The sequence below is a fragment of the Thamnophis sirtalis genome, unplaced genomic scaffold (genome assembly GCF_051295495.1).
Source record: "Thamnophis sirtalis isolate CommonGarterSnake01/CBP01778 unplaced genomic scaffold, rThaSir2_p1.2 scaffold_5, whole genome shotgun sequence".
Classification (NCBI taxonomy): domain Eukaryota; kingdom Metazoa; phylum Chordata; class Lepidosauria; order Squamata; family Natricidae; genus Thamnophis; species Thamnophis sirtalis.
The window spans coordinates 81,444,907-81,471,535 of NW_028261385.1; the positions used below are offsets into that span (position 1 = coordinate 81,444,907).

At 42.0% G+C, this 26,629-nt stretch overlaps 1 protein-coding gene across 2 annotated transcripts; it reads right to left on the reverse strand.

Annotated features, from left to right (window-relative positions):
- On the reverse strand, window positions 1-26,549 carry LOC148045442 (cyclin-dependent kinase 4 inhibitor B-like). 2 transcript variants are annotated; one of them, XM_087716121.1, is made up of 3 exons: window positions 26,096-26,549; window positions 17,208-17,351; window positions 1-1,005 (listed from the first exon to the last, which is right to left on the reverse strand). In XM_087716121.1, exons 1-3 carry the CDS (start codon window positions 26,276-26,278, stop codon window positions 739-741), a joined length of 594 nt encoding a protein of 197 aa, XP_087572247.1. In that variant the 5' UTR covers window positions 26,279-26,549; the 3' UTR covers window positions 1-738. The 2 variants fall into 2 exon arrangements, with proteins under 2 accessions (XP_087572247.1, XP_087572248.1); XM_087716122.1 differs by lacking the exons at window positions 17,208-17,351; window positions 26,096-26,549 and adding an exon at window positions 7,840-7,980.
- Window positions 26,550-26,629: the final 80 nt, after the last annotated feature.

Below are 26,629 nucleotides of genomic sequence, written 5' to 3' on the forward strand. Positions count from 1 at the left end.
TGGGGTTTTTTTTTTTGTTAAATTTTAATATCATTGCACAAAAAAATAATAATCCTACCCTTAAAGTCCACAACCTAATAAATTTTAGTGGAGTTTCTTTCCGAGTTAAACAGAATTAAAGTGTTACAATCTGAGGTGGACTTATCTGTCTGGGAGTTATCTAAAGGGCCAGATAAACAGTTACTGTGCTAGGATACAATCCCTGCACTTGTTTTGTGCTCTGAAACACTCTTTATTCTTCCCAAGAAAATCAAGCTTATAGACTGGGCATGCTTCACTTTTAAGCCAAATTTCTTTTTAAATCATGTGCAGTCAACAGAAGCATGTATGGTCAGATAGAAGAAGGAAGAAGACAGTGGAAGTGGAAATGAAAGGCTTGTTGGATAAGAAAGAGTTTTTTTTTAATCCCAGTCCTCAAGCAGCAATCTCGGGATAGCATCTCTTCTTCAGCTAGGACTATCTTGCGGTTGACTATCTTACAACTAAACTAACCTGCAATTAAACTTGGTTTAATTATTCCCTCTAGCAAGCGGAACTAATTTGCAATGGTCTAACTGAAGTGACCTCACTCGAGTTTTTTTAAGCTGTCTCGGAGAGGCGGCCAACCCGCTCCCTCAAATATTGCTCCAGCTAAACTAGCGAACGCAAAGGAGCCAGCGCAGCGCTGCGGAAAAGCGCACCGGCTGGAATGGTGAGAAGGCCAAAGTCCCCGACCAGCAGCGCCCGAGCCCCCCGCTTCTAAGCGTTGTCCCCTTGACGCTGGGTGAGGAAATGGACCACGTGGTTCTGCCCATTTTCTGCAGCCTCGTCAAGAGGAAGACGGTCGTAGTAGTTCGGCAGGTCCAGGCGAGCTCCACCGGCGATCAGTACCTGCAAAGTGTCCAGAAACCCCTCGCGGGCCGCGTCATGGACCGGCAGGGAGCCTGTGGAACGGTCCGGCACGTTGGGATTCGCTCCTCTCTCCAGCAACAGCTCAGCCACTTGGGGGTTGCCCAGTTTCATGACCTGGAGGGGGAAAGGAGGGAAAGGCATTGTTAGGCGAGCCCTGGGGCAACTCTCCACTCATGGTTTGGGCTTGTCCTCGGGAGCCGATTTCGGGTTTAAGTAGCAAAAAAAGTGTGGATTTAACCGGGACAGCTGCGAGTTGATCCCTTTCTAGACTCAGCCCTTCATTTTGAAGTTACGGCATCTCTATTGGGGGAGGGAGGGAGATAATCCATAGTTTTGGCTGGATAATCTTTGGAATAACAAGAAAATTCAGAACGGAGCAGGAGCTTAACAAGAAGATACTCTCACACACTGACCCACATTCACATAGCCCAGGGATCACAACACAAAGACGTCATCGCAAGAGAGCCCAGCGTCGGGGATACCATGTGCCCCCTCGGCCTTGGGGGAATTACTTCTCCATGTAAGTAGGCAAGAGGCAACCTCAAACCAATCTTGGCTGATTTCCAAAAGCTAAGTAGGAATGAACTAGTTAATACATGGATGGGAGACCACCAGGGAAAAAACAAACAAACCCTAGGGCTATGGGCCAGACTAAAGCTGTGGCTGCATGTGACAGTGGGGGGAAAGCCACTAGGCATTACAATTTGCATTACCTATGTGACATGCGGTGAGGTTTATGGCTGGTGAGGCACCAGTGATGTGCAGTCAGGAGAGGCAGAGCTTCACCACTGTCATCATGAAAAGAAAAGAAAATGTAAAAGGCAAAAGGCAAAAGCTGAGGTCAGGCTGAGCTAGTTGCTGCCAGAGTCACAGTCAATGACTCTGCTTAGTGCTTAACTGTTTAAAAAAGCCTCTAAAAAGTGCCCTCTACAGGAGAAGGCAGGAGAATGACGTGCCTCATCTAGTCTGACTTTAGGCATTTTATGATCACTCCAGCAGAGGTAAGCAAGGTTGTGTGTGTGTGTGTGTGTGTGTTTGAGAGGGGGAGGGAGGGAGAGAGGGAGGAAGGAGGGGAAGGGAGAAGAAAAAGAAAAAGAAAGAAGGAAACTTATTTTACAAAGGAGAAAAACAAATGCTGTCGCTTTAAATTGGAACTGAGCATGCCTGACTGTGGAATTCTGAGAGTTGAAGTCCACAAGTCTAAAAAAAATTGTGTCAGTGCCTCACCAGCCATAAACCTCACCGCACATCACTGTGAGGCACTGATGTCATCACAATCAGATTTACAAACATTAAAATCCTACAAATTATCTTATCCAATATTTGATTGGCAGCAGTTAAAGGGTTATATTTAAGGTCTCATATCAGCATTCTTTACATATACTGTAGCACACAAAAAAGCACATTTAATTGAAAAAAAATGAAGTTATTATGGGTCTTACCATTACTTATAAATGAAGTCCATCCGCCACTCCTTCTGAACAAAAGCATCTATGACTTGCTGGTAGAATTTTTCGTTTTCTTTTAATTTTAAAAGTCTCTCTGTCTCAATGGCAATCATGGCCAGGGAAGAAAGTCATCCTTGATTGTTCCGACTGTATGTCTTTAGTCTCTTCAGTGATGAGAATGACCGCTCCACCGATACTGTCGATACTGTCGTATCGTAGCTGGAACAGTGAGCACAAGCTGGAGCAACTTTGTGGCCTGAGGAGCAGTCTGAATGAGATCTTTCTTGGCCAAAAAGCTAAGAAGCTGTGCAGGAGATTTACATGTATCCCTGATCACTTGTGAGCTGTACAGTCCAATGAGTTCCACCTTCAGTTTCACAAAGTCAAAAAATCTGGCATATTTTGAAAGGCTCTGCAGTTTCGTGTCATTAAAATGTTGGGACATTTCACTAAATTTTGCGCAATCCACCAAACCAAGGAAAGTCAACTCACCAAAATGATCAAACCTAGCCTGCATTTGATGGCTTATGTTCTCCAAAATGTTACAAAACACTCGTTTTTGTTCAGATATAACCGACTCTCTAAGTCCAGTCCCTGTCAGGCCAAGTGAGCTGCATTTCTTCTCAAATCGGTCATATAAAGTGTTGAACTCAAGTTTCATGCGCTCAAGAGCTGTAAAGGTGTTGCGGATGCATGCAAGACAATATTCAATGTCCATCACTTTGTTTTGCAGTACTTTAAAAAGTGTGTCAGTTTCATTGAAAATGTCCTCATATGCCATAAGGAGGAAAATGTCCTCATATTCCATAAGGAGGAAGCATGTTAATGGTTTTGACAGCCACCGATCGTATCCTACTGCCATCATTAGTGTGTCATTGTCCCAGTTGTCAGGATTTTCTAGAATGTCATGCGCAGATCATTTTGGTGCATGCTTATTGTCTGCACCAGCCTAGAGTTAGAGCTCCATCTTGTGAGCGCTGTTCTGGGTAAACAGCGCTTAACAACATCATCGAGCAAGTAAGTGCGCTTTGTGGACTTCCTGAAAAATGATGCTAGTCCCTCAGCTATTTTAAAAAATGTGCAACACTCCAGCATGCACTTTGCTGAATGCAAAAGCACCAAGTTCAGCTTGTGTGCATAACAGTGTGTGAACATGGCTTCGGGCACTTTTTCTTTTATTTTAGCTTGCACGCCATTAAGTTCTGATGCCATTACAGCGGCCACATCATAAGTCTGAGCTACAAGTTTTCCAACACAGTCATACTTCTCCAACACTCTCAGGATATACTCAACAATTGTGGGAGCACGTCTGTCCTCACTCACATCATCAAATCCCAAAAACGCCTCTTTCACCTCATATTTGGCATCAGTCATAGCCACATACCGCAGTATGACAGAAATCTGAGCTCGGTTTGTGACATCTATGGTCTCATCTACTTCTACAGCAACAAATGGAGTTGCACTGATCTCTTTTTTAATGTCATTTCTAATGGCATCACTGACTGCTTCAATTAAATCATTCTGTATTCTGTTTGACAAGCTGGAAAATACAGTGGATGTTTTCAAATGTATTGCTAGCTTGTCATCTTTCTCAGCAAAAGCAGTTCAACATAGTTTCCACGATTGGTAGAGTCTGTACTTTCATCGTTTCCATGAAATGCCAGCTGTTGTTTGGCGAGGAAGCAGGTGACATTGATGAGATATTTTAAAATATTTCTGTTTTCCTTTACCTTAGCATTGTGGAAGTTGATGTTGAGTCTGCGTTGTTCATCTAAACCTATGTCTACCCTGGATATGCTGAACGTTTTTAGCGTGATTTCACTATTTTTGTGAATGGTTGACTGCTCATGTTTGATGAGACTTCTTTGCAAATTCTTCAGGTCACAATATCCCTTCTGAGTCCAGACATTGTTGCAAGTCGAGAAAAGAAGGCAGGGAAAGCAGAAAAGGCGGTTTCTTACTGAACATCCACACAGCCAGCCTTTTCGTGTATACCACTCCGTTTGGAAAGAGCGGGTATTCTGTCTATTCCTCTGAAGCAGGCCCTTTAGCTCCGGTGTTGGTCTTCCTTTAATTATTACCTCCTTCTTTGATTGAAAGTCCAGTTTAGAAAAAAAAAATTAGTTTAGAAATGTAATCCTCCATTTCTGAAGTGGAAAAGGTAGGGGGGGGGGGGGAAATGAATGATTGCACTTGACTTTTTAACTCTCATACAGAATCACCAAAGAGTTTAGTTTCTGGCATTGTCTGCATGGATAGAGATCTACATGGATCTTCAAAAATTCAGTACTTTCCCTGGTGGAATAACAAGGCGATTGCAGGGAACACAAAGATTCCACAATTGTGCAGGCATTACCCAAGATGCTGAGGAACAGAAACATTTTACATTTACAAAATATAACAAAGACATTTCAGTACTTCAACAGCATACAGGTAGTCCTCAACTTACAACTGTTCATTTAGTGACTATTCAAAGTTACACCATTGAAAAAAGTGACTTAAGACAGTTTTTCACTTATGACCATTGCAGCATCCCCATGGTCACATGATCAAAATTCAGGTGCTTGGCAACTGGTTCAAATTTATGATGGTTGCAGTGTCCTGGAGTCATGTGATCACTTTGTGCAATCATCTGACATTTTGCAGCCTTCTGACAGTAGACAAGCAAAGTCAATGGAGGAAGCCAGATTTACTTAACAACCGTGTTAGTAATTTAACACCTGCAGCGATTCACTTAACAACTGCAACAAGAAAAGTCATAGAGTGGGGCAAAATTCACTTAACTGTCTTACTGTACAAAATAAAATTTTAAGTTCAATTGTGGTCATAGGTTCAGGACTACCTGTTTCTTATTGAAACACGACAAATGATCATCATGAAGGGAGGACTGTGACATCTTTGATCTTTTTGCAATTGCATAGAAAACGGTAAGAATTAATATTCTACTTCAGTTCATTGAAAATGAAAGAAAGTCTCTTTCGCCCGCCTGTGCTCGCGGCAGAGCTCGGGCGGGCTGCCGTGAGCTCAGCTGGCTGAAAGAAAGTGCTTTAGTCAGTGGGGTGTCGTGGGAGATTAGAGAATGCCTGAGCATTGCATTTATTAAAGAAAAAAGAAAAAAAAGGAAATTTGAAGGAAAAGAGGGAGCGTGGATAAGGGTGGGGGGCATCAGAAATGGAGAAAGATGAGGAAGAGTGAGTGCGATGCTGCAGCTTTAAACAGAATGACAGAGTTGAATTCTCTAAAAAATGCGCCCTCTAATATGAGGCAGGAGAACTGCATGCCTCAACTACCTTGGGATTTTTTAGACTTTTAACCCTCGCTTAACTCTGCTCGAGTGCCTAAAAAGTCAGACTAGATGAGGCATGCAGTTCTCCTGCCTCATAGTAGAGGGCGCTTTTTTAGAGGCTTTTTAAAACAGGCAGTCCATTCACGGTGTGGCAGCAGCTAGCTAGCCTAACCTCAGCACTCGCCTTTCCTCCCCCCCCCCCGTTTACATTTTTTTTCCTTTTCATGATTGACAGTGGTGAGGCTGTGCCTCCCCTGCCTCCCCTGACTGCACGTCACACTATACTGTTACTTGTTCAAGAAGGCAATAAAAATATAAAGACAATTTATACTTCCGCAGTGATCCAAACTAGGAAGTTTTACTTCTCAGCCAACAGATAGAGCATTGGGGCTCTATTACCTTGTTGACATTTTGGAGTACAACTCAATGTTTTTATAGTCATGGATTAGGGGACTATGGCCCATCTCCCAATAGGCATAGGTTAGTGGTTCGAAGCAATAGTTTGTAGTGCTAAACTAAAGTAATCCTGATTGTCCCAGCATAAACCTCCAAGGATGTTCAAGAAGGCCTTTGCACCCATTTGGGACTTGATTGAGAGCTTCTCTATTCAAATCCAGGCATTCCCTCTAAATAGCAGTTATGATGCACACATAATTTTCAAATATTGTATGTACTTTATAAATGGGGAAATTGCTGTGAAAAAAACAAAAGAATGCCAGAAAAAGTAGTTGACTGGAAAGACCTCCTACACGTGGACGCATGAGCACACATATGTTTTTCCTACATATGTTTTTCACGACGGTAAACTGATACCTATCTACGTATATCTATAAGATATGCACTGGCTTACCTTTGAAGGCTTTTACTCCCAAAGTACCAAGAAATTAAATTGGCACTGTTCCCACCTTAATTGATCTCTCCTCCGGTTTCTCCACACCATCCTGACTTGCATGACAAAATCGAAAATATATATATCCTGAATTTTGGGAAGGACGCTGCTCAAAAGAAAAGTAGAGCTTTGGCCAAAGTAGAACTGTCAACAACGGGGGGGGGGGATAAATATGGAACGAAGATTAAGATGCAGGTATGCAGCACTGTAAGGAAAAGCAGTCATTTTTCACTGTTTTGTTTTTTTTGAAGACTAAGATTTCTAATTTTTGGAAAACTCTGGTTCCCCAGTCATTTTAAACCCCCAAAACGTAACCAAGCTCACGTTTTGTTGAGCTTCCTGCCCCACAACCTCATGTAGAAAGTTACTGGAAGTTCAGCAAATAACGAAAAAAATCCTGCAAAGACCAAATCGCTTCTTGATTTATTGCAAGGAATCCAGCCATTTTGTTGGAGGTGCAGCGAAGCAGAGTTCGCCACTGTAGGACCCGCAAATTCGCGGTTCTAAATCCCAAATCCGCGAGGAAAACGCACGCAAAGTGGAAGTACTTGAGAACCATGCTCGCATACAAAAGAAAAGGAAAGGAAAAAAAAGAAAAAAGGGAAGAGGAAGAGAAAAAGAAAAAAAAGTTGGGGGCATGGGTAGATGGAATTGCTTCAGAGGAATAGTGGCGTTGAAGTCTTCTAGGATCGCTTTTCTTCCCTTTCGTCTCCCAAACTTGGAAGCAGGGGCAAAAAGCGTGGGATGTAATAGATCGTTCAAAACCTAACGTCTTTCAGACGACGGTTCCTTCCCAGCTTTTAAGTGCAGCTCCTTTCCTCCTCATCTATCCTCATTTCTTAATGCCAAGAAATCTATCCTCATTTCTCAAGCCCCGTCCACGTTCCGATCTAGGTGCGCTCAGGGGTTCCAGAGCGAGAGGGTTGCGCAACTGCCCTTGGCAGACATTACTGCCAAGCCCCCAGGGGAGGATTAAGGCTTCCTGGTGCCCTAAGCAATGAGAAATCTTGGTGCCCCCCCCTCCTTTGTACATTTCTACATACTTCATTGATTTACTTTCTTTCTTTCTCAACTTTGTGGTGCCCCCTTTGTACCTGGTGCCCTAAGCACGCGCTTAATCTGCTTAATGGTTAATACACCACTGTAAGCCCCGTTAACAGCCTGGTATCCATTTTCTCTCGCCCCACCGACGTTTCCCAAAGCTTTCCCTTCGATGCTCACTCGAGCCGCTCTCCCTTCGGAGACGACACCCTCCGGAGGAAACGGGAAGTGCCCCCCCCCCCGAGCATACCGCCAAGCCCCGTCCACGCTGCGCACACTTCTACCTGAATCGCGGTCCTGCCATACATGTTTAGCCCGTTGGGGTCGGCGCCACCGTCCAGCAGCCTTCGCAATTCGGCTACGTTCCCTTCCGCGGCTGCTCGGCTTAGCCGTTCCGACGGAGTATTTCTGCACGTTGGCTCCATCGGGTGATCTACTGCTCACCCCTCCTCTGCGGGCTTGGTGTCACCCAGCAGTTTACCTCCCACTCTCCTGGGCTGGATTTTGAACACGGCGGATCTGATTGGCTGAACTCTTACATGTACAACCCCCCCCCCCCCATAGGCACGCCTTTAGAAGCAGCAGCAGAGGGACACTAACTGGCTTTTTTTTTCGGAGGGGTTGTAACGGAGTAAGTTGAATAGTACCCTCTCTCCCGCTATCCACGCCCACCCCCCGGTTTTTATTCTGCAGCTCAGGAAACCGCAGCAGGACTGCTCTTTTTCAAATCCACATGCCCTCTTGCATGAAGATCTGTAAAAACTAAGCTCCCCATCACCAGCTGCAGGTGAATTCTGATTCTTTTAAGTTCCCTTTCTTCCTAATTCCATAAATATGGAGGGGTGTTTTTGTTTTTTTGCTTGCTACCTGTTCAACGAACAAAGAAACAATTTGGTTTGTTAAAGCATTTGGAGGGGTGGGGGACCAGGAAGAAAGGAGCACCCAGCCATGGGGCTGATTATTTGAGTAGCTCCTTGAAAATCCCCCTTTTAGCTTTAAATTTTAACTACTCTTGTTTTAATTGCCTCTTAATATAATATTTATACACAGCTTTTATATTTTGATATTTTACTTAAACACCACCCAGATTTGCTCTTGTGAGGGAGATGGACAGTGTGTAAAGTAGATAAACAAATAGTTACAGTCATATGAAAAAGTAAGTAGACTCTCTTTGGGTTCTTAACATAATAAAAATCATCTGGTCCTTAGCAGTTCTTAAAAGCAGGTTAAATATAATCTCGAATAAACAGCAGGTGACATATTGCACCATGTATTTTACAAAACGAAATCCAAAATGGAGAAGCTGTGTGTGGAAAAAGTACCTTTACTTCCATAGATATGCTTCCATAGGTATGAAGAGGTACTGCTAATCAAGTGCCCTTCATCAATTCACCATCATGACCACCTCTATAAAAGCCAAATTTTAGGAGTTTGCTGGTCTCCAGCATTGAGGTTGTGTTAACAATAGGGTTTCCTGCCTGGGCAGGGAGTTGGATTAGAAGACTTCCAAGATCCCTTCCAACTCTGTTACTGTGTTGAAACATTGGCAACGATCTTAGAGAAGCAACTGTTGCCACCCATCAATCTGGGAAGAGTTATAAGCCATTTCAAAAAAAAATTAAAGTCCATTATTCCACACTGACCAAGTTTATTCAGAAGTGGAAAACATTCAAGACAGTTGCCAATCATCCCAGGTGTGGCTGTCCCAGAAAAATTTACCCCAAGATCAGACTGTGCAATGCTCAGAGAAATTGCAAAAAATCCAAGAGTTGCATCTTAGACCCTATAATTGGCATGTTAAATATTCAAATTCATGACAGTACAATTAGAAAAAATCTGAACAAGTATGTTTTTTGTTTGGATGGGTTGCCAGGAGAAAGCCTCTTCTCTGTAGAAACAGCAAGGTAGCACGGCTCAGGTTGCATCTGAACAAATCACAAGACTTCTGCAACACTGACCTTTGGACAGATGAGACCAAAGTGGAGATGTTTGGCCATAATGCACAGTGCCATGTTTGGTGAAAACCAAGCCCAGCTAGCTGTTGTTGTTCATCTGTTACCTCATTTTAAAAACTGCTAAGGATCAGATTTTTTTTTCTATGTCCTGATGTGTAAAGCCATAGAACTCAAAGAGGGTGTACTTTCTTTTTCACATGACTGTAGATGTACTGAGCAACTACATGTGTCTGTTTGCACAACACACTTCCCTGAATGAACACATATCCTGTGTTCACATGACATAGGGAATTAAACTAACTACATTGGCTGGGGTATTGTAAACCTGTGAGCCATCCCTCTGTTAGCGTGGTACTTGATAGGAATAGGGCTGATCTGATCTTTTCTGAGAGCCAGAGGGATTCCAGGGCTAAAAACTATTGGTTCACTTTCATCAGACAAAGTTTCTTGCAAGAGCAATGTGTCTAAACTGAGGCTCAGAAGGAAATTAGTCAAATTCAAGGGTGCTTCTTCTCACAGAAGTCAGGAACTTTTTTAAGTTGGTACTAGTGACTAACTCCAGAGCCTGAGGTTGTGGGCAAGTGACTTCCTCTTATATTTATCTTTATCTCCACTGCTGGGGGGCAGGGAGCTGCTCTAAGGTGAAGATTCTCAGATAATGCAAGTTCCTAATTGCAGAACAAATCTGATCTATTTCTTTCACCTCCAAAACAGGTCTGGTTATCACAGTTACAGGCTTCCCAAGAGATCTCACTCATGAGATCCCAAAGCCAACTTCCATCCTTAGCATGTCCTCTTCTGAGAAGCTTTTCTCTTCTGCTTCCAGTTAGGAAATCTAAGATTTGCTGGGCTGGATCAGACCCAAAGCAAATCCACTAAATCGACAAGTCTGAGTGAGGGAAGGATCAAGTGTCTCTAGAGGAGTAGCAAATGAGCTCAGTAGGCACTCTTACACTACTATAATTGGCTCAGCAAATAATGTATGTTTCTGTGAAGCAGGAGGACAAACAGTCCTGATCACAGTTGCTAATTTCAAAAAAACTTTTTGGGCTCCTGTGTTAGCATTGTAGAAAAAGAGCCATATTACTCTGTGATGGCTAAAAATCAGGAGTCTGGTAGCATCTTTTCTCACGAGTCAATGTTATTAAAAGCTTTGATGAATGTTCCAAATCTTTTGCTTTTTAATAAAAATGGTTAGTCGATATATTGTCAGCAGTCAGAAAATCAACTGATGGAAATTAATAGGTGAAATTTTTATGGGAAGAAGAGGGAGAAACGGCTTTTCTTGTGTTTCCACCCTTGTTTCAACAGTATGGTAAGATACTGTTACAATAGAAGAGAAATAAGATATTCTATCTGGTGGTGGAAAATAGTAACAACATGGCTGTTGTGTTTTCTAAATATTCAGCCATTTTGAAATATTAAGAGGAAGTTCATTAAAAGCTGCAAGAGTGATAATCCAAACCAATTGGATTATGTTGCCTTGAACTCAGTGGCCCTTTTCATGTAATACATCCGAGTGTACTTTGCTTAACCATGATTTACATGCTTTTCACATATGTATATTCAAAATTTGCTAGGTTTATACATATGAAACTATCAGCCATGATTCACAAACCACAACAACAGCATTCAACTTACCCACAAAGTCACAGATTTAGCATGTGGAATGAACCCAACGGCGAGACAGATTTTCAAGTCAATTTTTGTGATTATAACGTGACTTCATCACAGCTCCAGTTCTTAAAGTTTTCTTCAGAGCTCTGTCTTAATGGTGAAGTACTAAGGCTGACTTAAATTTTTCTCAGAACACACATACTGTATGATGAAATAGGCTGCAATCCATAGAATTCTATAATCAGTCATAAATGGGTCAGTCTCTAAGATTCAACTCTTGTTTTTGAATGAATTAGTGCAGTTTCTGAGAACATTTTAGTAATACTAGCAACTTTACTAATAATTAGTACTCATTTTATTAATACTGAAATACTTTACTAAGTACTTTTTACTTTTTAATTATTTTATTATGCAACCTTAAGTATAGATGCAAAACAATATTGGCTTTTATATGCCTTTGAATTGACCTTTTGGTCTAGCTAGTTTGCATATGCTAAGCCATAACATGATTCTTTTGTTTGGCTCTAAAATGTTGTGTTTATTTCATCAGTTGTGTTTATTCAAGAAAGCTGGGTCCTCTCCACCTTGTGTATCTGGTCGGCAGTTTTGGCTCGATGAGATCAAAGCATCCTCACTTTCCAGGCAGGCTCCTAACAACTGATTGAAACAGAATGGAATGAGCCTGAAACAATTAACTGCAGGGTATTTGAACATTATGGACTATAATCTACTTCACTGGTTCAGTATAGGTTGGTGAATAAATATTTTCTGACTTCCCAGAACAAGGCTGATAGACAGCTATCCAGCCAGCTTCAATGCTAAAGGACAACTAGAACTTGGATCGCCCTGTTCCTAGCCCAGCATCTTAACCACACTGGTTTTCATTAATTAAAATAGAGTTACAGAAATGCTGGGTCTTTTAATGCAGAGATCCAGAAATTCTGGTCCTCTTATGAGAAACTACAACAGTGAGATGGGCAGCATATACATTTAATTTAATAAATAAAAAGCATAACTTTCAAATTAAGTTAGGAATTACACTGATGTGTCATACTGCAATTCTGACCATCTCTTATAGGAATGATAGGTTTTGCAGTTCAATATGACTAGAGGTACATGGGGGATGCCCTTAAGAACTTGGAAAGAAGGGAATGGGTGTGTGTCTTATACTCCAATCCAGAGGTGGTATTCAGCAGGTTCTGACCAGTTCTGGAGAGCCGGTAGCAGAGGTTTTGAGTAGTTCGGAGAACCAGTAAATACCACCTCTAACTGGCCCCACCTTCATCTATTCTCTGCTTCCCAAGTCCCAGCTGATCGGGAGGAAATGGAGATTTTCTGGTAACTTTCCCCTGGAGTGGGGAGGGAATGGGGATTTTACAGTACCCTTCCCCTGGAGTGGGGAGGGAATGAGATTTTACAGTACTTCCCCTGCCACACCCACCAAGCCATGCCCACAGAATCACTAGTAAAAAAATTTTGAATCCCACCGCTGCACCAATCTAATGCTTGCCTCCTTAAAGGAAAAGCCCACTGAATCTATTATGAGCTCTGGTTAGGGCACAGTGGTTAGAATACAGCATTGCGGTATTTCTGGTTGATGTCATGGTATCTCTCAGACGCAGGATGGAGCTCCATCTCGTGCTGAACTCTTCCTGTTTGTGGGCTCCATGAGGGGCTAAGGCCACCTTGGAGGGGTGGTGAAGCAAAGAGGGGCACCCTGTGAGGTCGAGGAGAGGTGCAGCTCTCCTGGAACCCTGGGGTTTATTTTCCCTCTCAGCCATGGCAAGAAGAGGCAGCTAAAGATGGCTGCCACAAAACTGTGACAACCGATGACCATCTAAGACTGGTGCTGGAGTGAAGCAGATGAATAGTGGCTGGTTCTAGGGGAGAGAATTTTTCTTTAAAATTAACTCCAAGGAACAATTTAGAACTATTTGCTCAGAACTATCTGTAAAAGTGGCTGCCAAGCATTCTGATAATTTACCAGACTGGAAGTGAGGGATGTGGGAGAGAAAAATAATAAATTTGGAAAGACACAGAAAATTGGACTCTTAAATTGGGAGAAGTGGTACTGATAAGACATTTTAAAATGCTGGAATCATTTACTTACCAAACTTATTCTGCTTTAATGATCATGCTATAATCAAAAGAAAAGAACCTTTGACTAGTGGCAATATTGAAATTTAAGTTGAGAGTGCTACCTACTGATGAAAGGGAAAATCACCTCAGGGACTCCTGTGGGATCGTCGGCCGTTGGAGGTGGTGGTTTCTTTTTAGACTGAAACCATCCCGTAGAGACGGTGAACAAGAGAGGTACAGACCAGTGAGCACAGGGAAAGCGCAAATTCTCTGGTTTGGCTGGAAGAAGCCACTCAACCTGGTGATTGTGAAAACAGCCATTGGGAGCCGTTGAGAAGCTGGCTCGGCCACAAGGGGAAAGCGAAAATAACGAGAGTGTGAATCATCTGGGTGAGAGACTTGTTATACTTTAAAATGTTTCCTTTTTAAAACTCCTTGGATTAAGTAAGAGAGGATAAAATGGCACAAAGAGAGGAGGTGGGAATGAGCACATGCTCCCTCCTCTGTAATATAGCGGCGAGGAAAACGGGCGGACCCAGTGGAAGAAAGAACTGAAAAGAAAGTAAATTTGGCACGTTTGGAAATAAGAGGAGAATATCCAAAACCCAGAGTATTTTTAAAATTGCTATTGTGGACAAATGCATTTAATTTAAATCAAGGTGTCAAAGGAGATTAAGCGAATGATTTGAAAAATGATCTGGAAAACTTTGTGTACTTTTCAACTTTGAGAGTTGATCACAATGCCCCCTAGAGGTACAAGTGGGATTGAGATTGAATCAACTGAGTCATATGAGCCAATGATAGTAAATGACCTTGACCAAGCCAGCTAAACTGATGAAAAGGTGTTTGGTCTAACATAATAAAATACTGAGAGTCTTGTTTTTACTATTGACTGCAATAGTGAATCTTGCGAAGTCTGTGAAAGGAGAAACAATAAGAAAACCTAGGGATTTTTTTTTCTTTTTCCATTGGAGGCAGCGGGGCACGTTCCCATTCATTTTCTTCTTTGCTACTGGTGTCTTTTTAAACTTTTATCTTTGTTTTCCTCGTTTTGCTTTTTTTTCTTGTAGAGATAGAGAGAGATTTATTAGATTTATATGCCGCCCTTCTCCCAAAGACTCAGAGCGGCGTACAACAATTAAAAGAAACACATGATATAAAAGTTTAAAAAAATTAAATGGAATATCCCAAGCCCAATTAAAATTGACAATACATTTAAAAAAAAGGAATTAAAATTAACAGTGATCAATACTGTATTTTGTTTTGTTCAGGCCAGGCTGGCTTGCTGGAAAAGCCAACTTTTTAGGGCGCGTCAGAAGGACCGGAGGTTGGGGATTATACAAAGCTCCGGGGACAGCTCATTCCAGAGGGAAGGCACTCCCACAGAGAAGACTCTCCCCCTGGGGGTCATTAGCCAACACTGTCTGGCTGACAGCACCCTGAGGAGGCCAACTCTGTGGGATCGCACTGGACAATGGGAGGCTACCGGTGGCAGTAGGTGGTTTCGCAGGTACCCTGGGCCTAAGCCATGGAGCGCTTTAAAGGTCATAATTAGTACCTTGAATCTCACCTGGAAGACAACCGGCAACCAGTGCAGGCCGCCTAAAAGGGGTGTAACATGGGAGCACCTAGGTGCCCCCATGATAACCTGCGCAGCCGCATTCTGGACCAGTTGAAGCTTCCGGGTGCTCTTCAAGGGCAGCCCCATGTAGAGAGTGTTACAGTAGTCCAGGCGAGAAAGGACGAGGGCATGAGTGACTGTACACAGAGCATCCTGATCCAGGAAGGGGCGCAACGTACCAGGCAAACCTGGTAAAAGGCCCCCCTTGGTCACGGCCGTCAGGTGTTCTTCTAAACTAAGCCACGTATGCAGGAGAATGCCCAGATTGCGGGCCCTTTCTGAGGGGGACTTGTTGTTTTTTCTTTTGGTTTCTTTTTTTCCCCTTGTAGATTATTTTTGTCTCATAATATTTGAGTTGTGGATTAAGGTGAGTAGAACCAAAGATATTTTCTGCTTTTTGTATTTTGGCGTGTGTTTGCCATCCTTTGGTGGATTTTTCCCTTGGCTTTTTTTTATTTATTATTTTTCTTTCTTTCTTTTTTTTGCTCCTCTTTTCATTTTTTGATACCACCCACACAACAGGGGGTGGTGGTTAAGTATCTGAATTATAAATTACATTACATTACAAATTGTGTTGATTATAACCAGAAAGACAACTCCAAGACAACACAAGATGAAGAAAAAAACACCAAATATATCTACAATATCTGCTTTGACTGCTAGCCTAGTGACAAAAAAGAACACTGGACAACAAAGAAAACTAATGCTATGAAACTAGAACTGAAAAAAATGACACAAGCATTACATGAAGATTTTAAAGAAAAAATTGGCAATCTGGGCGAGAGAAGGGGGAAAGTGGAGGAGGAGCTGAAAGATGTTAAAGCAGGGGTGGGTTTCAACCATTACGGCCTTACCAGATGGTGAAATTTAGCATGCCTTCCCGTACCCGTTGGTCAGGAAGCCCTGTACCGGAATGCTTCCTCTCCTCGTTTGCGCTTTCACTCACCCCGCCCATCGGCACCATGCTGTTCTCAGAAGAACCAGAAGAAAAAAGAACTGGTGTGTGCTTGTGCATAGGCTGTGGGTTTTAAAAATGTCTGAGTGAATCCAGGAAGAGGGAAGAGGCAGAGGGGCTGGAAGATACTATAGGAACACAGTCTGCCAGCCCCTCTGCCTCTTCCCTCTTCCTGGATTCACTCAGATGTTTTTTAAAACTCACAGCCTGTGCACACACAAGACATTTTTAAAACTCACAGCCTGTGCACACGCACACACTTCCAGCCCCTCTGCCTCTTCCCTCTCCCTGGATTCACTCAGATGTTTTTTAAACTCACAGCCTGTGCACAGCACACACACTTCCAGCCCCTCCGCCTCTTTCCTCTTTCTGGATTCACTCAGATGTTTTTAAAAGTCACAGCCTGTGCACACACAAGACATTTTTAAAACTCACAGCCTGGGCACACGCACACACTTCCAGCTCCTCTGCCTCTTCCTTTTCTTGGATTCACTCAGATGCTTTTAAAACTCACAGCCTGTGCACAGCACACACACTTCCAGCCCCTCTGCCTCTTTCCTCTCCCTGGATTCACTCAGACACTTTTAAAATTCACAGCCTGTGCACAGCACACACACTTCCAGCCCCTCTGTCTCTTTGGGCCTGGAATGCCTCCTGCACCAATCTGGAAACCAATAATGGGTGAAGGGTGGGCACATCTGCATGGGGAAGGGAGGGGTGCATGCACAGGGAGTGTTCACATTGCACCCACCCTCATGGCCTTCAGAAAAGCTGTTAAGACCTGGCTGTTCCGGCAGGCCTGGGGCTGTTGACCTTACTATGTAGGGTCCAGCCCCAATCAGAACGTATGCGTGTTGGAGATTTTTTTTTTTTGTTTTGTTTTCTTTTCTTGTTCTGTGTAAACCGCCTGGAGTCCTCCAGGATTGGGCGGCCTATAAATCTAATAAATTGAATTGAATTGAATTGTGGGGTTATATGCACGCTTTGGGGCACTTGACACCAAAAAGGTGAGCCATCACTGTAGTAGAGGATTGAACTTGTAAAGAAGACACAAAGGAGCTTTTGATAACCTCTGGGACTACTTAAATGGAACTGATTGTTAATTTATGAGACATAAAGAAATGGGACTAGTGTACTCCTCGAAGGGTAATTCAAAGACTGAATAAATTGTTCTTGGACTGTTGGATAAAAATCAAATTTTCTCCTTTTTTAAAACAAAAACAAAATAAGAATGGGTGGAATTGTACGAGATGGAATTACTCTTTCAAAATATAAAAGACATTATGGACAAAGGACTTAAGGAGATTATAGGAAAAAAGGAAAATGGTGGCTTGCAAAGCAACCCTTTTCATGTGTGAAACTAGATGTTCTCTTCCATCTTATTACACCCCAGAAGTCCACAAGTAAAAATATAGCACGGCTTACCACTTCATCAAACAAAGATTGCTGCTGGAAGCCAGGAGGCTCTTCTGAAGTGTTGCAAGGAGCCTGCAGTTGAAATGCCCCTCTGACTGTGGGTTCCAGTGGGTATTTATCAAGTGGAGACATTTCGATGACCTCCTGAGCATCCTAGAAATAGTGGAATTGTGTTTGATGAAGATAATGGTGATAATGATGATAATAATAATAAAAAGATAAGTTTCTTTGATGAGATTTGTCCAATTGCAACCTCAGAGCATGGAAGCCCCACAACCACATCAGGGTGAGATGTAATTTATAGAAACCCATATTGGATCAGTCATTGCCAGGTCAAGAAGAATCACATCAGATGTTGGAGTTCTGGACATCTGGTGACAATCAGGCTATGGAACTGAGGCCTGTTGGCTGAGCAAATGAGGTCAGCAACAGCAGAACTATCAGTAGAAAAGTTACTTTCCCATCCCAAATACACAAAGATTGGGAGGGGGTGGGGGAACAATGATTTACAAATCAAGTCCTGTGATAAAGGATACTGCAAAAATGTACCAGTTCTAGAAAAAACAATATTCTGAATAAAAAAAGATAATAGAGGATATCAATGGCAATTTATAATATGAAACAAAGTATTCACAGAAGCAGAATTGGAAGAACTACAAAGGTCTACCCAGGGTATATAAATCCAAGCATTACCAAAAGTAACTCAGACTGTAGAACAAGGGTGTCAAACTTGATCACAGGTATCAAACTTGATAGGTGACATATTGTGATATATCACAACATTTTTTTGCCTTTGCCCAGCTGGGATGGGCGTGGCCTGTGTATGACTCATCTGGCCCCCTGAGCCACCAGTTTCTCAGGCCTGCTTAGAGGCAAACTAGGGGGAGTCAGCAGTAGAGGAAGCCAGCATTGCTACTGAATCATTTTTACTCTGAAACCAAGCACCTCTACTCTGCCTACTCAGAAAAAACAAAGCCTAATAAACAAGAGGAATTGAAACAAAGAATAAATGAGCATGTAGCATAACACAAAGACAACAAAATAGTACTGCATGCATAGAAACTTGTTCCAAAGAAATAGATAGCACAATATTAAAAGAAGCCAATACTGTAATATCAAATATAAATACCAGTTCATTGCAAGAAAAAAATCAACTAATGTACAGCATGGCTTCAGTTAGTTAATGGTTCCTGCTTGGTAGCCACTGAAGTTACAACAGACCTCCTCAGCGCTACTTATGACCCATTTTGAAGTTCCAATGGCTGCATCATACATCTCCCGTGGTCATTTGATTGCATTTTAAGTGATTTGCAATTACTTGTATTTACAGCTGTTTGCAGAGAATCCCCCCATCACATGACTTTGAAACTGGCACTTTTTTGTCAGTTTCTGGCATTTACTTTGTTTCTAGCAAAATCGTCATTTGGGAAAACTGACACATTTAATGACTGCCAGAAATAAGGTCATAAAATCAGGCCTGGTCACAAGGTGACCCGCTAAATGACAACTATGACTTATGACCATAATTCTGGGCTCAATTACAGGTAGTGCTTGACTTACAGGCACTCACTTACTGACTGTTCATAATTACAATGGCACTGAAAAAAGTGACTTATGACCATTTTCACACTTATGACCATTGCAGCATTCCTGACTGTTCATAATTACAATGGCACTGAAAAAAGTGACTTATGACCATTTTCACACTTATGACCATTGCAGCATTCCTGTGGTCACATGATCAAATTTGCCAACTTGGCAACTTTCCTGTATTTACGAAGGTTGTGGTGTTCAGGAGTTGTTCGTATACCACCATCCTATTAGAACCTATCCTTCCACCTCCTCCACCATCCAGTCTCAACTATCTTTTCATCCCCCATCATCAGAACTGATGAAGCTTCTTGGATGAAAAGGGAAACATTTTCTTCTTCGTCAAGAAAAAACAGTCCAGTTGCCTTTTGAAAAAACATTTTATTATATGGGCAGCACATGAAATAAAAAAAAACCATGCAAAACATATATCAACAAAACATGGCAATCATTAGGAGCTGAAAAGTTTGAGAAATAGACGGAGGAGCTAATTTTGGCTGCACAAGATCAAGCCTAAGATGTTCATAAATCCAGAACTGAGAAGACAATACATACAGGAAATGCCTAGTTGTGTCAGAAACAAGGGGCTATAATTGCTACATGATGTTCACATATAGGAGTACAAACAACAGTGCACTGGATTATCTGCAAGAAATACCATTTGCCCACAAAGAACTGGTGGGACCATAGAAGTAGACAAAGTAATACAAAATACAGTATGCAAAAGTGCTCTGGGACATTAACAATCCTTAATAAGACAGACTCAAAATCTGAATAGTAGCCATGACAGTAACCGGGGACAGTAGAACAGAAGAGAAAGAACTGAAGATAACAAAATTCAAATAGAAATAGAAGGTACTAAAAGAAAACAAAGGTAGTAGCACTGGTAGTAAGTGTTATGGGTCCAATCTCAAAACAACTGGAGCACCATTTGAACTCTATCAGCACTGCCAAATAACCACAAGTCAATAGCAGAAAAGCTATCACACATCCTGTGATAATCTTTAACAGCCCCAAACAGCACCTGCTTATCTCAGGTGGATAAAAATACCAAATCAATCGAAATTCACACATCTGGCTGATAGTACAACCAACCCTAATAATTCATTCTGGAAAGGAAAGGCCTTTGAGAGATCCTTAATCTACTCCTCTACTCCTACGAGTAAAGGAGAGAGGGTCTCTCGAAGGCCTTTCTTAATAACAATTGTATTTTCTTTAGCCTGCAGGGCAGGAGAGAAGACAAAGGGAATCCCTAAGGTCGGGACAACTTGGGAAGGGCCTTCCCGGCCTAGCAGCAAAATGCGCGTTAGCAGTAGTTGGCCGACTTGGCTCGAGCTGCAGAGCTTCGAAAGGACGCTCTCCAGGTTTTCTGCCCTTGGTCCGGTATCTTTCTTTCCCCCCTCGAGGTTGCTTGAAGACTGCGCGCGGAGAGCAAGGAGACGGCCGCAGTCTGGTTGCGCTTGCAAAGCCGAAGTGGCCTCATCCTAGGCCGCTTCAACCCGGAGCGAGGCCGTTGGGTGGATTCGGCCGATCGGCGCAACGGCCTCTCCGCCCCACCTGCTCAAACTCTACGACGAAGAAGGCCGAGGACGTCTTTCGCTCCAAATTTAACGGCCTGCTTAACGCCAGGTTCCTATTACTAGAAAGGAAACCTGAAAGAAGCGATGATCGCAGGGGGTTGGGCTTGAAGACCTCCAAGGTCCCTTCCAACTCTGATATTCTATTCTATTATGGCACGGGGCGTTCAGACGCCCAAGGATCTTTTTACCGCCATCGTAGGATTTCCGATGCGCTTGGAAAACAGGGAAAGGCCATCTGAGCGACTAACTGCAAATCCCCACGAAAGCTGCTTGGGACTGGGATGGGTAGTGGAGACTGCGTATGTTATGAAGATACGTAGGATGGGCTACCCTCGGCTTGCCCGATGACCGAAGAATGAAGGCGCCCAGGCGGCAATCGATCCGAGCAAAGAGACAGCAGGTGCTATCCCGAGAGTGGAGGGAAAGCACCACATGCCCATACTTGAATATAGAGAAAGAAAGTCAAGCCATTACTTGCATCGGAATGTAAGTGATGAATTCCAATTTTCAGGAAACCCACCTTTTCCTTTTGGCTCCATTTATTCTCCTAAATTTATTCCATGGCTTTCTTCGCTGTTTCCTCCCACCCCTTCATTTTATTTTCTAGAAAGAAACAAGAATATTGTTCTTAAAGGCGAAAAAGGCGTCCTATTTTGACCTTTCTGAAAGCAGCAGCCTTGGCTTTTAACGGATAAACTTGCTTAACTTCCCTTTTCTTTCATACAGCATGTGTGCGCTCTTCTTGAACTTCAACAAGGTCTACGCTTCATTTTTCTGAAAATGGAATGATGATCGCCACTTCCTTTTCCGAAGTAGCCAAGAACTGGGTGACTAGCTGCTGGCTCATCAGCTTTTGCAAACAAAGAAACGTGCAAGAAGCTCCTCAGCAGGGAAAGATGAGCAGCAGCCATATTGGAAAGAAAAACAGAGGAAGAGAAAGCAAGCACTGCCAAGGAGGGACTTTGAGCTCCTGAAGTCAGCCATGTGTTGCCAAGTCAGGGAACATTCCACAGGTGCATGGAAGGGCACAAACCAAATTCAGGAAATAATCACCCATGTGTGGACACCCACAGGAAGAATGACAGTGGAGAAATTGACTCCTTGCCCAGGATGGCCCCTTAATGAAAATGCCCTTGCCCTTGTCTTAACTCAGCCACTGATTCATATTCTTTCATTCTTTGAAGTCCGCTTTGGTATAGTAGTTAAGGCACCAGGCTAGAACCTAGGAGTCTATGGGTTCTAATCTGGTTTTAGGAACAAGTCAGCTGTGTGACCTTGGGCCAGTCAGTTTCTCTCCTAGGAAGAAGATTTGAAGGTTTGAAAGTTTTATTCGACTTGTATGCCGCCCTATTCCCGAGGGACTCAGGGCAGCTAACAAAACCAAGGGGGGGGGGGAGGACAATACAAAAAGGGGGAAAAAAACAGTACAAAACAGTCTAAAAGGTCTCAACACGCATACCCATTCGAGTAGGGGATGGGACTCAGCAGCCCCAGGAAGTAATGGCAAATAGTCTTGAGGGGATTTTTCCAGGCAGTCACCAAGAGTAGATTTGAAAGCACCCCTCTTTCCTCCCCACAAAAGTATCCAGTTAGCTAACTCGACCACTGATTCAGATATTGTTCGTGTAGTCCAGTAAATACTGGTCCTGCCTAATGCTTAACTGAATTATGACAGTTGGTGAATTAGCTGGCTGGACTGCACTGTAGGTCTGTCTAGATTTCACCACAGTGTGCCAGAGGGCTCTTTTCAGCCCTATCTGGAAAAGTAAAGAATTGAGTCCAGGTTTCTTTACACCTCAAGTTAAGTGTTGTGGTGGAACTACAGCTTTCTCCTTTAAAAAAAACACACATTCACACCAGTCTGTTGTCCATCTCTGCATAAAGGTTGGGCCATGGGGCTGACATCTCTCATTGCCAAAGGTATCTGAAATGATGTCCAGGAGCAGGAGACAAACAGGGCACGCATAGATCCTGTCAAATTAATGAAGCTTTTTGTCATGCCACAATTGAGGGGAGTTCAACAAGATGGGTGTGCAACTGAGCATAGAGTCTCTGTGATGAGAGATTGGTTCCTAAATGTGATTGATGGATGGATGGATGGATAGATAGATAAATTGAGAATGCTAATTTTGTTATTCTTTGACAGGAAATTATTCTTCACAACAAAATAGTGGTTATTTCCCCCCAAAATACATGGCTCTCCAAAGTGAAGTTTCAGTGCTTCTTCCTTAAGAGTATCCCCACCTTAAGATCATACCGATGTTCATGAATGTTTAGCGTTCTGTTGGGATCTTCGCTCTCCCTTCCTTCCTTGGCTTAAATATCTGCCTGCCTCTTTCCCAGGAAGGTTTTAGATGCAAGAGTACCTGCATTCATTCTGATGGCAGAGGAAAAGCATAGATCCATATTCTTATTAAAAGTGCATTGAAAGAGGAGGAATTGAAACACTTTTGTTCCCCAATGGTCTATTTCAATTGACATCCTCAGCTTGGTTACTGCATTATTTATTTATATCCCACCTTTATTGTTTTATAAATAACTCAAGATGGAGAAAACACATACAATACTCCTTTCCCCTCCTATTGTCCCCACAATAGCAACCCTCTGAATTAGGTTGAGGTGTGAGAGAGTGACTGATCAAGTCATCCAGCTGGCTTTCTTGAGATTAGAATTTGGGTCTCCTGACTTCTGGACTGGTGTCTTTATCAATGTACACAATGCCTTGAACTAATCCACTGGGCTGGGTTTGCCTAACAGGTATGTGTGTGTACATGTGTGTTATTGGCACACATACACAAACATGTCCCCACATCTCCAAACATGGACATACATGCAACCCTCAAATCAAAGTTAACACTAACTAAACTTAGTATATTTTGCAAATACGTGTGCCAGGCTCATGCCAGACCTAGTTAAGAGTGATGTATAAATTAGGCGAATAAAATTTTAGAACGTTGAAATGCTGATTGGAATATCAGAGAATCAGTGACATGTTCATATTCTCAGAGGCACTTGAGCACGTTTTCTTTCTGGAACATGTCTTAAGAATGGAGACCATAAAGAACTCAAAACTTTGTGAGGCTGTCAGGGAGTTTGACTCTTGAGTACATATGTGTGTGTGTGTGTGTGTGTGTGTGTGTGTGTGTGTGTATGTATATATATATATACACACACACACACACACACATACATACATACATACACATATATGTATATGTATACACACACACACAAAATGAACAGTTTCTTTTGCTTACCAGAATTTGTTTTATTTAAAGAAAGGAAAAAATGGTCTAGGTAAAGGATATAAAACAACAAAAGTCTGTGCTCATCTGTAAGATGGTTATCTAAAGTTTGCCCAAGCTTAGTAAGAAGAAAATATTTTCAATTAAAATTAAATATTATGCCAGAATATTACATATTCTGGGAAATATTATTCCCCAAAATATAAGGATTGTACTTCAAAAAAGTAGAGCTCAGTTCTGATTCTCTGCACACTCATTTCAGAGTATGCTCCATTCAGATTAAGGAAATTTGCATCTGGAAAAAACATATATAGGATTACAATGTTATGTTGCAAAAGCAAGAAAATCTTACATTGCATTTCAAAGCTTAATACCTTTCTCCTTTACTTAATAAATGAGAAACTTAAACTTTACTCTCAAGTAATAATATAAAAACTACAGCTGTAGGTGAGAATTAGTTAAAAACAAGTCTTATTGCATTCTGGAATTTATTTCTATGTGAGGCTGTCCAGGAAGGGGCCATAATACATTTTTAATTTATGTTGACAAACACTCATGGTGGGCTATTTGGCTGAAGGACTGGTGTAATATTCTTGGGCCTGCAGTATTTGGCACCTTTAACAGTTAAAAAAAAAACCTCCACTAAACCCTACCAATCTTAGTTCTGAGTAAACCTATATAGAATTGTGCTGTTACATAATAATTTTTTTCAAACCATGCATTTGACATAAATAGCTGCACTAGACAAAGTACTCGGAATTGTTTAAACTTGTCTTTTGATTAACGTATCTTCGTTCCTTCATTGGGAAGGTCCTGCTTCCTGTTGTTTCAGTTTAGAGATCCATTTCTTAGAAAAAAATAAAGAAAAATAGAAAAAAGGTCTCCAGACAGAAATAAATTTTCTTTTATTTCAAAGGAAGATTTAAGTATGTAACAGAATGTCCCAATGCAAAACAGAAACTATTTTTTAATGTTTAGGTCATGGTTTTAAGCTTGTCTGAGGCCCATAAGGTGTCAGAGAAATTTTCAGGGAATCCTAAGAATGACTGCCACTATTATATTAAGGGCAAAGAATTGAAGTAAATACCTATTGTTAAATGGTGGATTATTGTGCCAAATACTACCAAGATCGTAGGATTTTCTTCTAGGATTTCATTAGTTCTTCTACTTATATTTTCCAATCTGCTTTATTTTATTCTATTTATTCTATCTTTTAATTTCCCAGATAGTCTTTGCAAAAAAAAAAAAAAAATCTACCTGCCACTGGATTTCACAAAAGACCAGATTAAACAGAAATCTCAAAGGCCAAATGCGATTTTACTCAAATTATCTAAAATAACCATTGCCCAAACATTTTTAAAAAATCTATTTTTTTAAAAAAAATCATATAAATTATACTTTGATATTTAGAGTAATATACAGTATCAGTTTTCTTTCTTTTAACTCTACAAAATGAAAATTAAAAAGACAATATAATTTGCTGTTTAGGAAGTAGAAGATGTGGATTTATTAATGTAGGAAAGCTAAAAAGGTAAAGTTGGCATAGAGAAAGAAAAAAGCAGGAGACTGATGTTGCAAGTTTTTTCCTGGCCCATGGAAAATGGCGTATGGGAGGGCAGGGGAATTCAGAAGGGATGTCTATTCTTACAAGCATGGACTTTCTAGTGAAAGTTTTGAACTTCTTTTACATTTGCATAATTGACCCTCTTTATTTTGCATCCTTGCAAAAATATACAAAGTTGCTTTAAGATAGGGAGAAGATCCTAGAACTGTTATCGGCTAAATTGGGTGATAATGAGCAACAAAGAGAGTGAAGTCAGCTTGTTTTAATATGAAAAGGCCTACTTATTTTAAGAACAGTAACCAGTAGGAGAGGCCTTTTAAAGCCACAAGGTTTTAAAAGGTTGCACAAAGTGTTTGTGAACTTGTTTTTATCCTTTTGTTATTCCCACACACTATATCTAAATTAGTAAATTCATGTCTATAATACGGCTGTGGTTTTTATGTAGTAATGTGCAAAATCCAGTGTTAAGGATTTGCCTAAATCCATGCAGTGTTTTCTTTTACCAGATCTGTGTAGAGTATGTGTTTGTATGTGTATTTCAGAACGCCTGTCATTTCAATTAAACCCCTTGGGGAGAAAAAAGCCCAACCACTAGAATAAGAATTTTTTCTCACTTGAACCCCAGTCGGTTTCAAGTGAGTGACTATATGCATACCTATGTATACATATGTGTGTGTGATATGTGCATTATGTTTCTGTATGCATACATAAAATGGAGGGCGATAAAATTGCCTCCTAAAATGAAATCTCTTAAAGGGAAAGAGAGAGAATGAATTTCTTTTGAAAAGGGAAAGAAATAGAGCAGGAATTGGGAAAGTCGCGTTCACTCGGAAGCGGCATTCCCAGGGAGGCAAGCCAGGCGCAGCAGCATGCCTCCCTGACGGCAGGAGCAGAGGAGAGCTAGCCCTATTTCTTTACCTGTCGAGAGCAGGAGGTCGGACTCCGCCGGTTCTTCACCACCAGCATCAGAGTGTGGGGCAGAGATCTCGTTCTCACCACTTTTCTGATCATTTTCAGCAGGCAACGCTGCAGGAATGGAGGCAATCTCTCGCCTCGCGGGCTTCGCACGAGACACTTGACCCTGCCGCCCATGTCTGGCATCCACACACACACGAGGTCTTGGTGGGTGGGTAGGGGGCGCCTGGCGGGAACGCGTAGCGGAGATCTGCTTTTATGCCTGGCAGATGCTCGTCACGGCATCCGGAGCAAAGGAGGGGAGTGTGGGGGGGTTAACCCCGGGCCAAGAAGATCCTTGAATCCACGTGCCGCAGCGCAGAGTCGACTTTGCTTTTTCCTTTCCTTCTCTTCCTCCTTTATTTTATTTTAATAAAATATTAAAATATTTTTTTTTAAAAAGAGATGGCAAACCAAACCAAACCAAAAAGGGAGGGTGTGTAGACGCACGTCGCGGAGCTCCTTTTCTCCAACTGGAGGAGGAGGGGGGAAAGGGAG

Bases quoted from the DNA above. Each gene is read 5' to 3' on its own strand.
- LOC148045442 (XM_087716121.1), bottom strand. From the start codon at position 26,278: ATGCCAGACATGGGCGGCAGGGTCAAGTGTCTCGTGCGAAGCCCGCGA. The intron at 17,352-26,095 runs GTAAAGAAATAG...CACTATTTCTAG, and splicing joins CGACCTCCTGCTCTCGACAG to GATGCTCAGGAGGTCATCGA. The intron at 1,006-17,207 runs GTAAGCCGTGCT...TTCCCCCTCCAG, and splicing joins AATCTTTGTTTGATGAAGTG to GTCATGAAACTGGGCAACCC.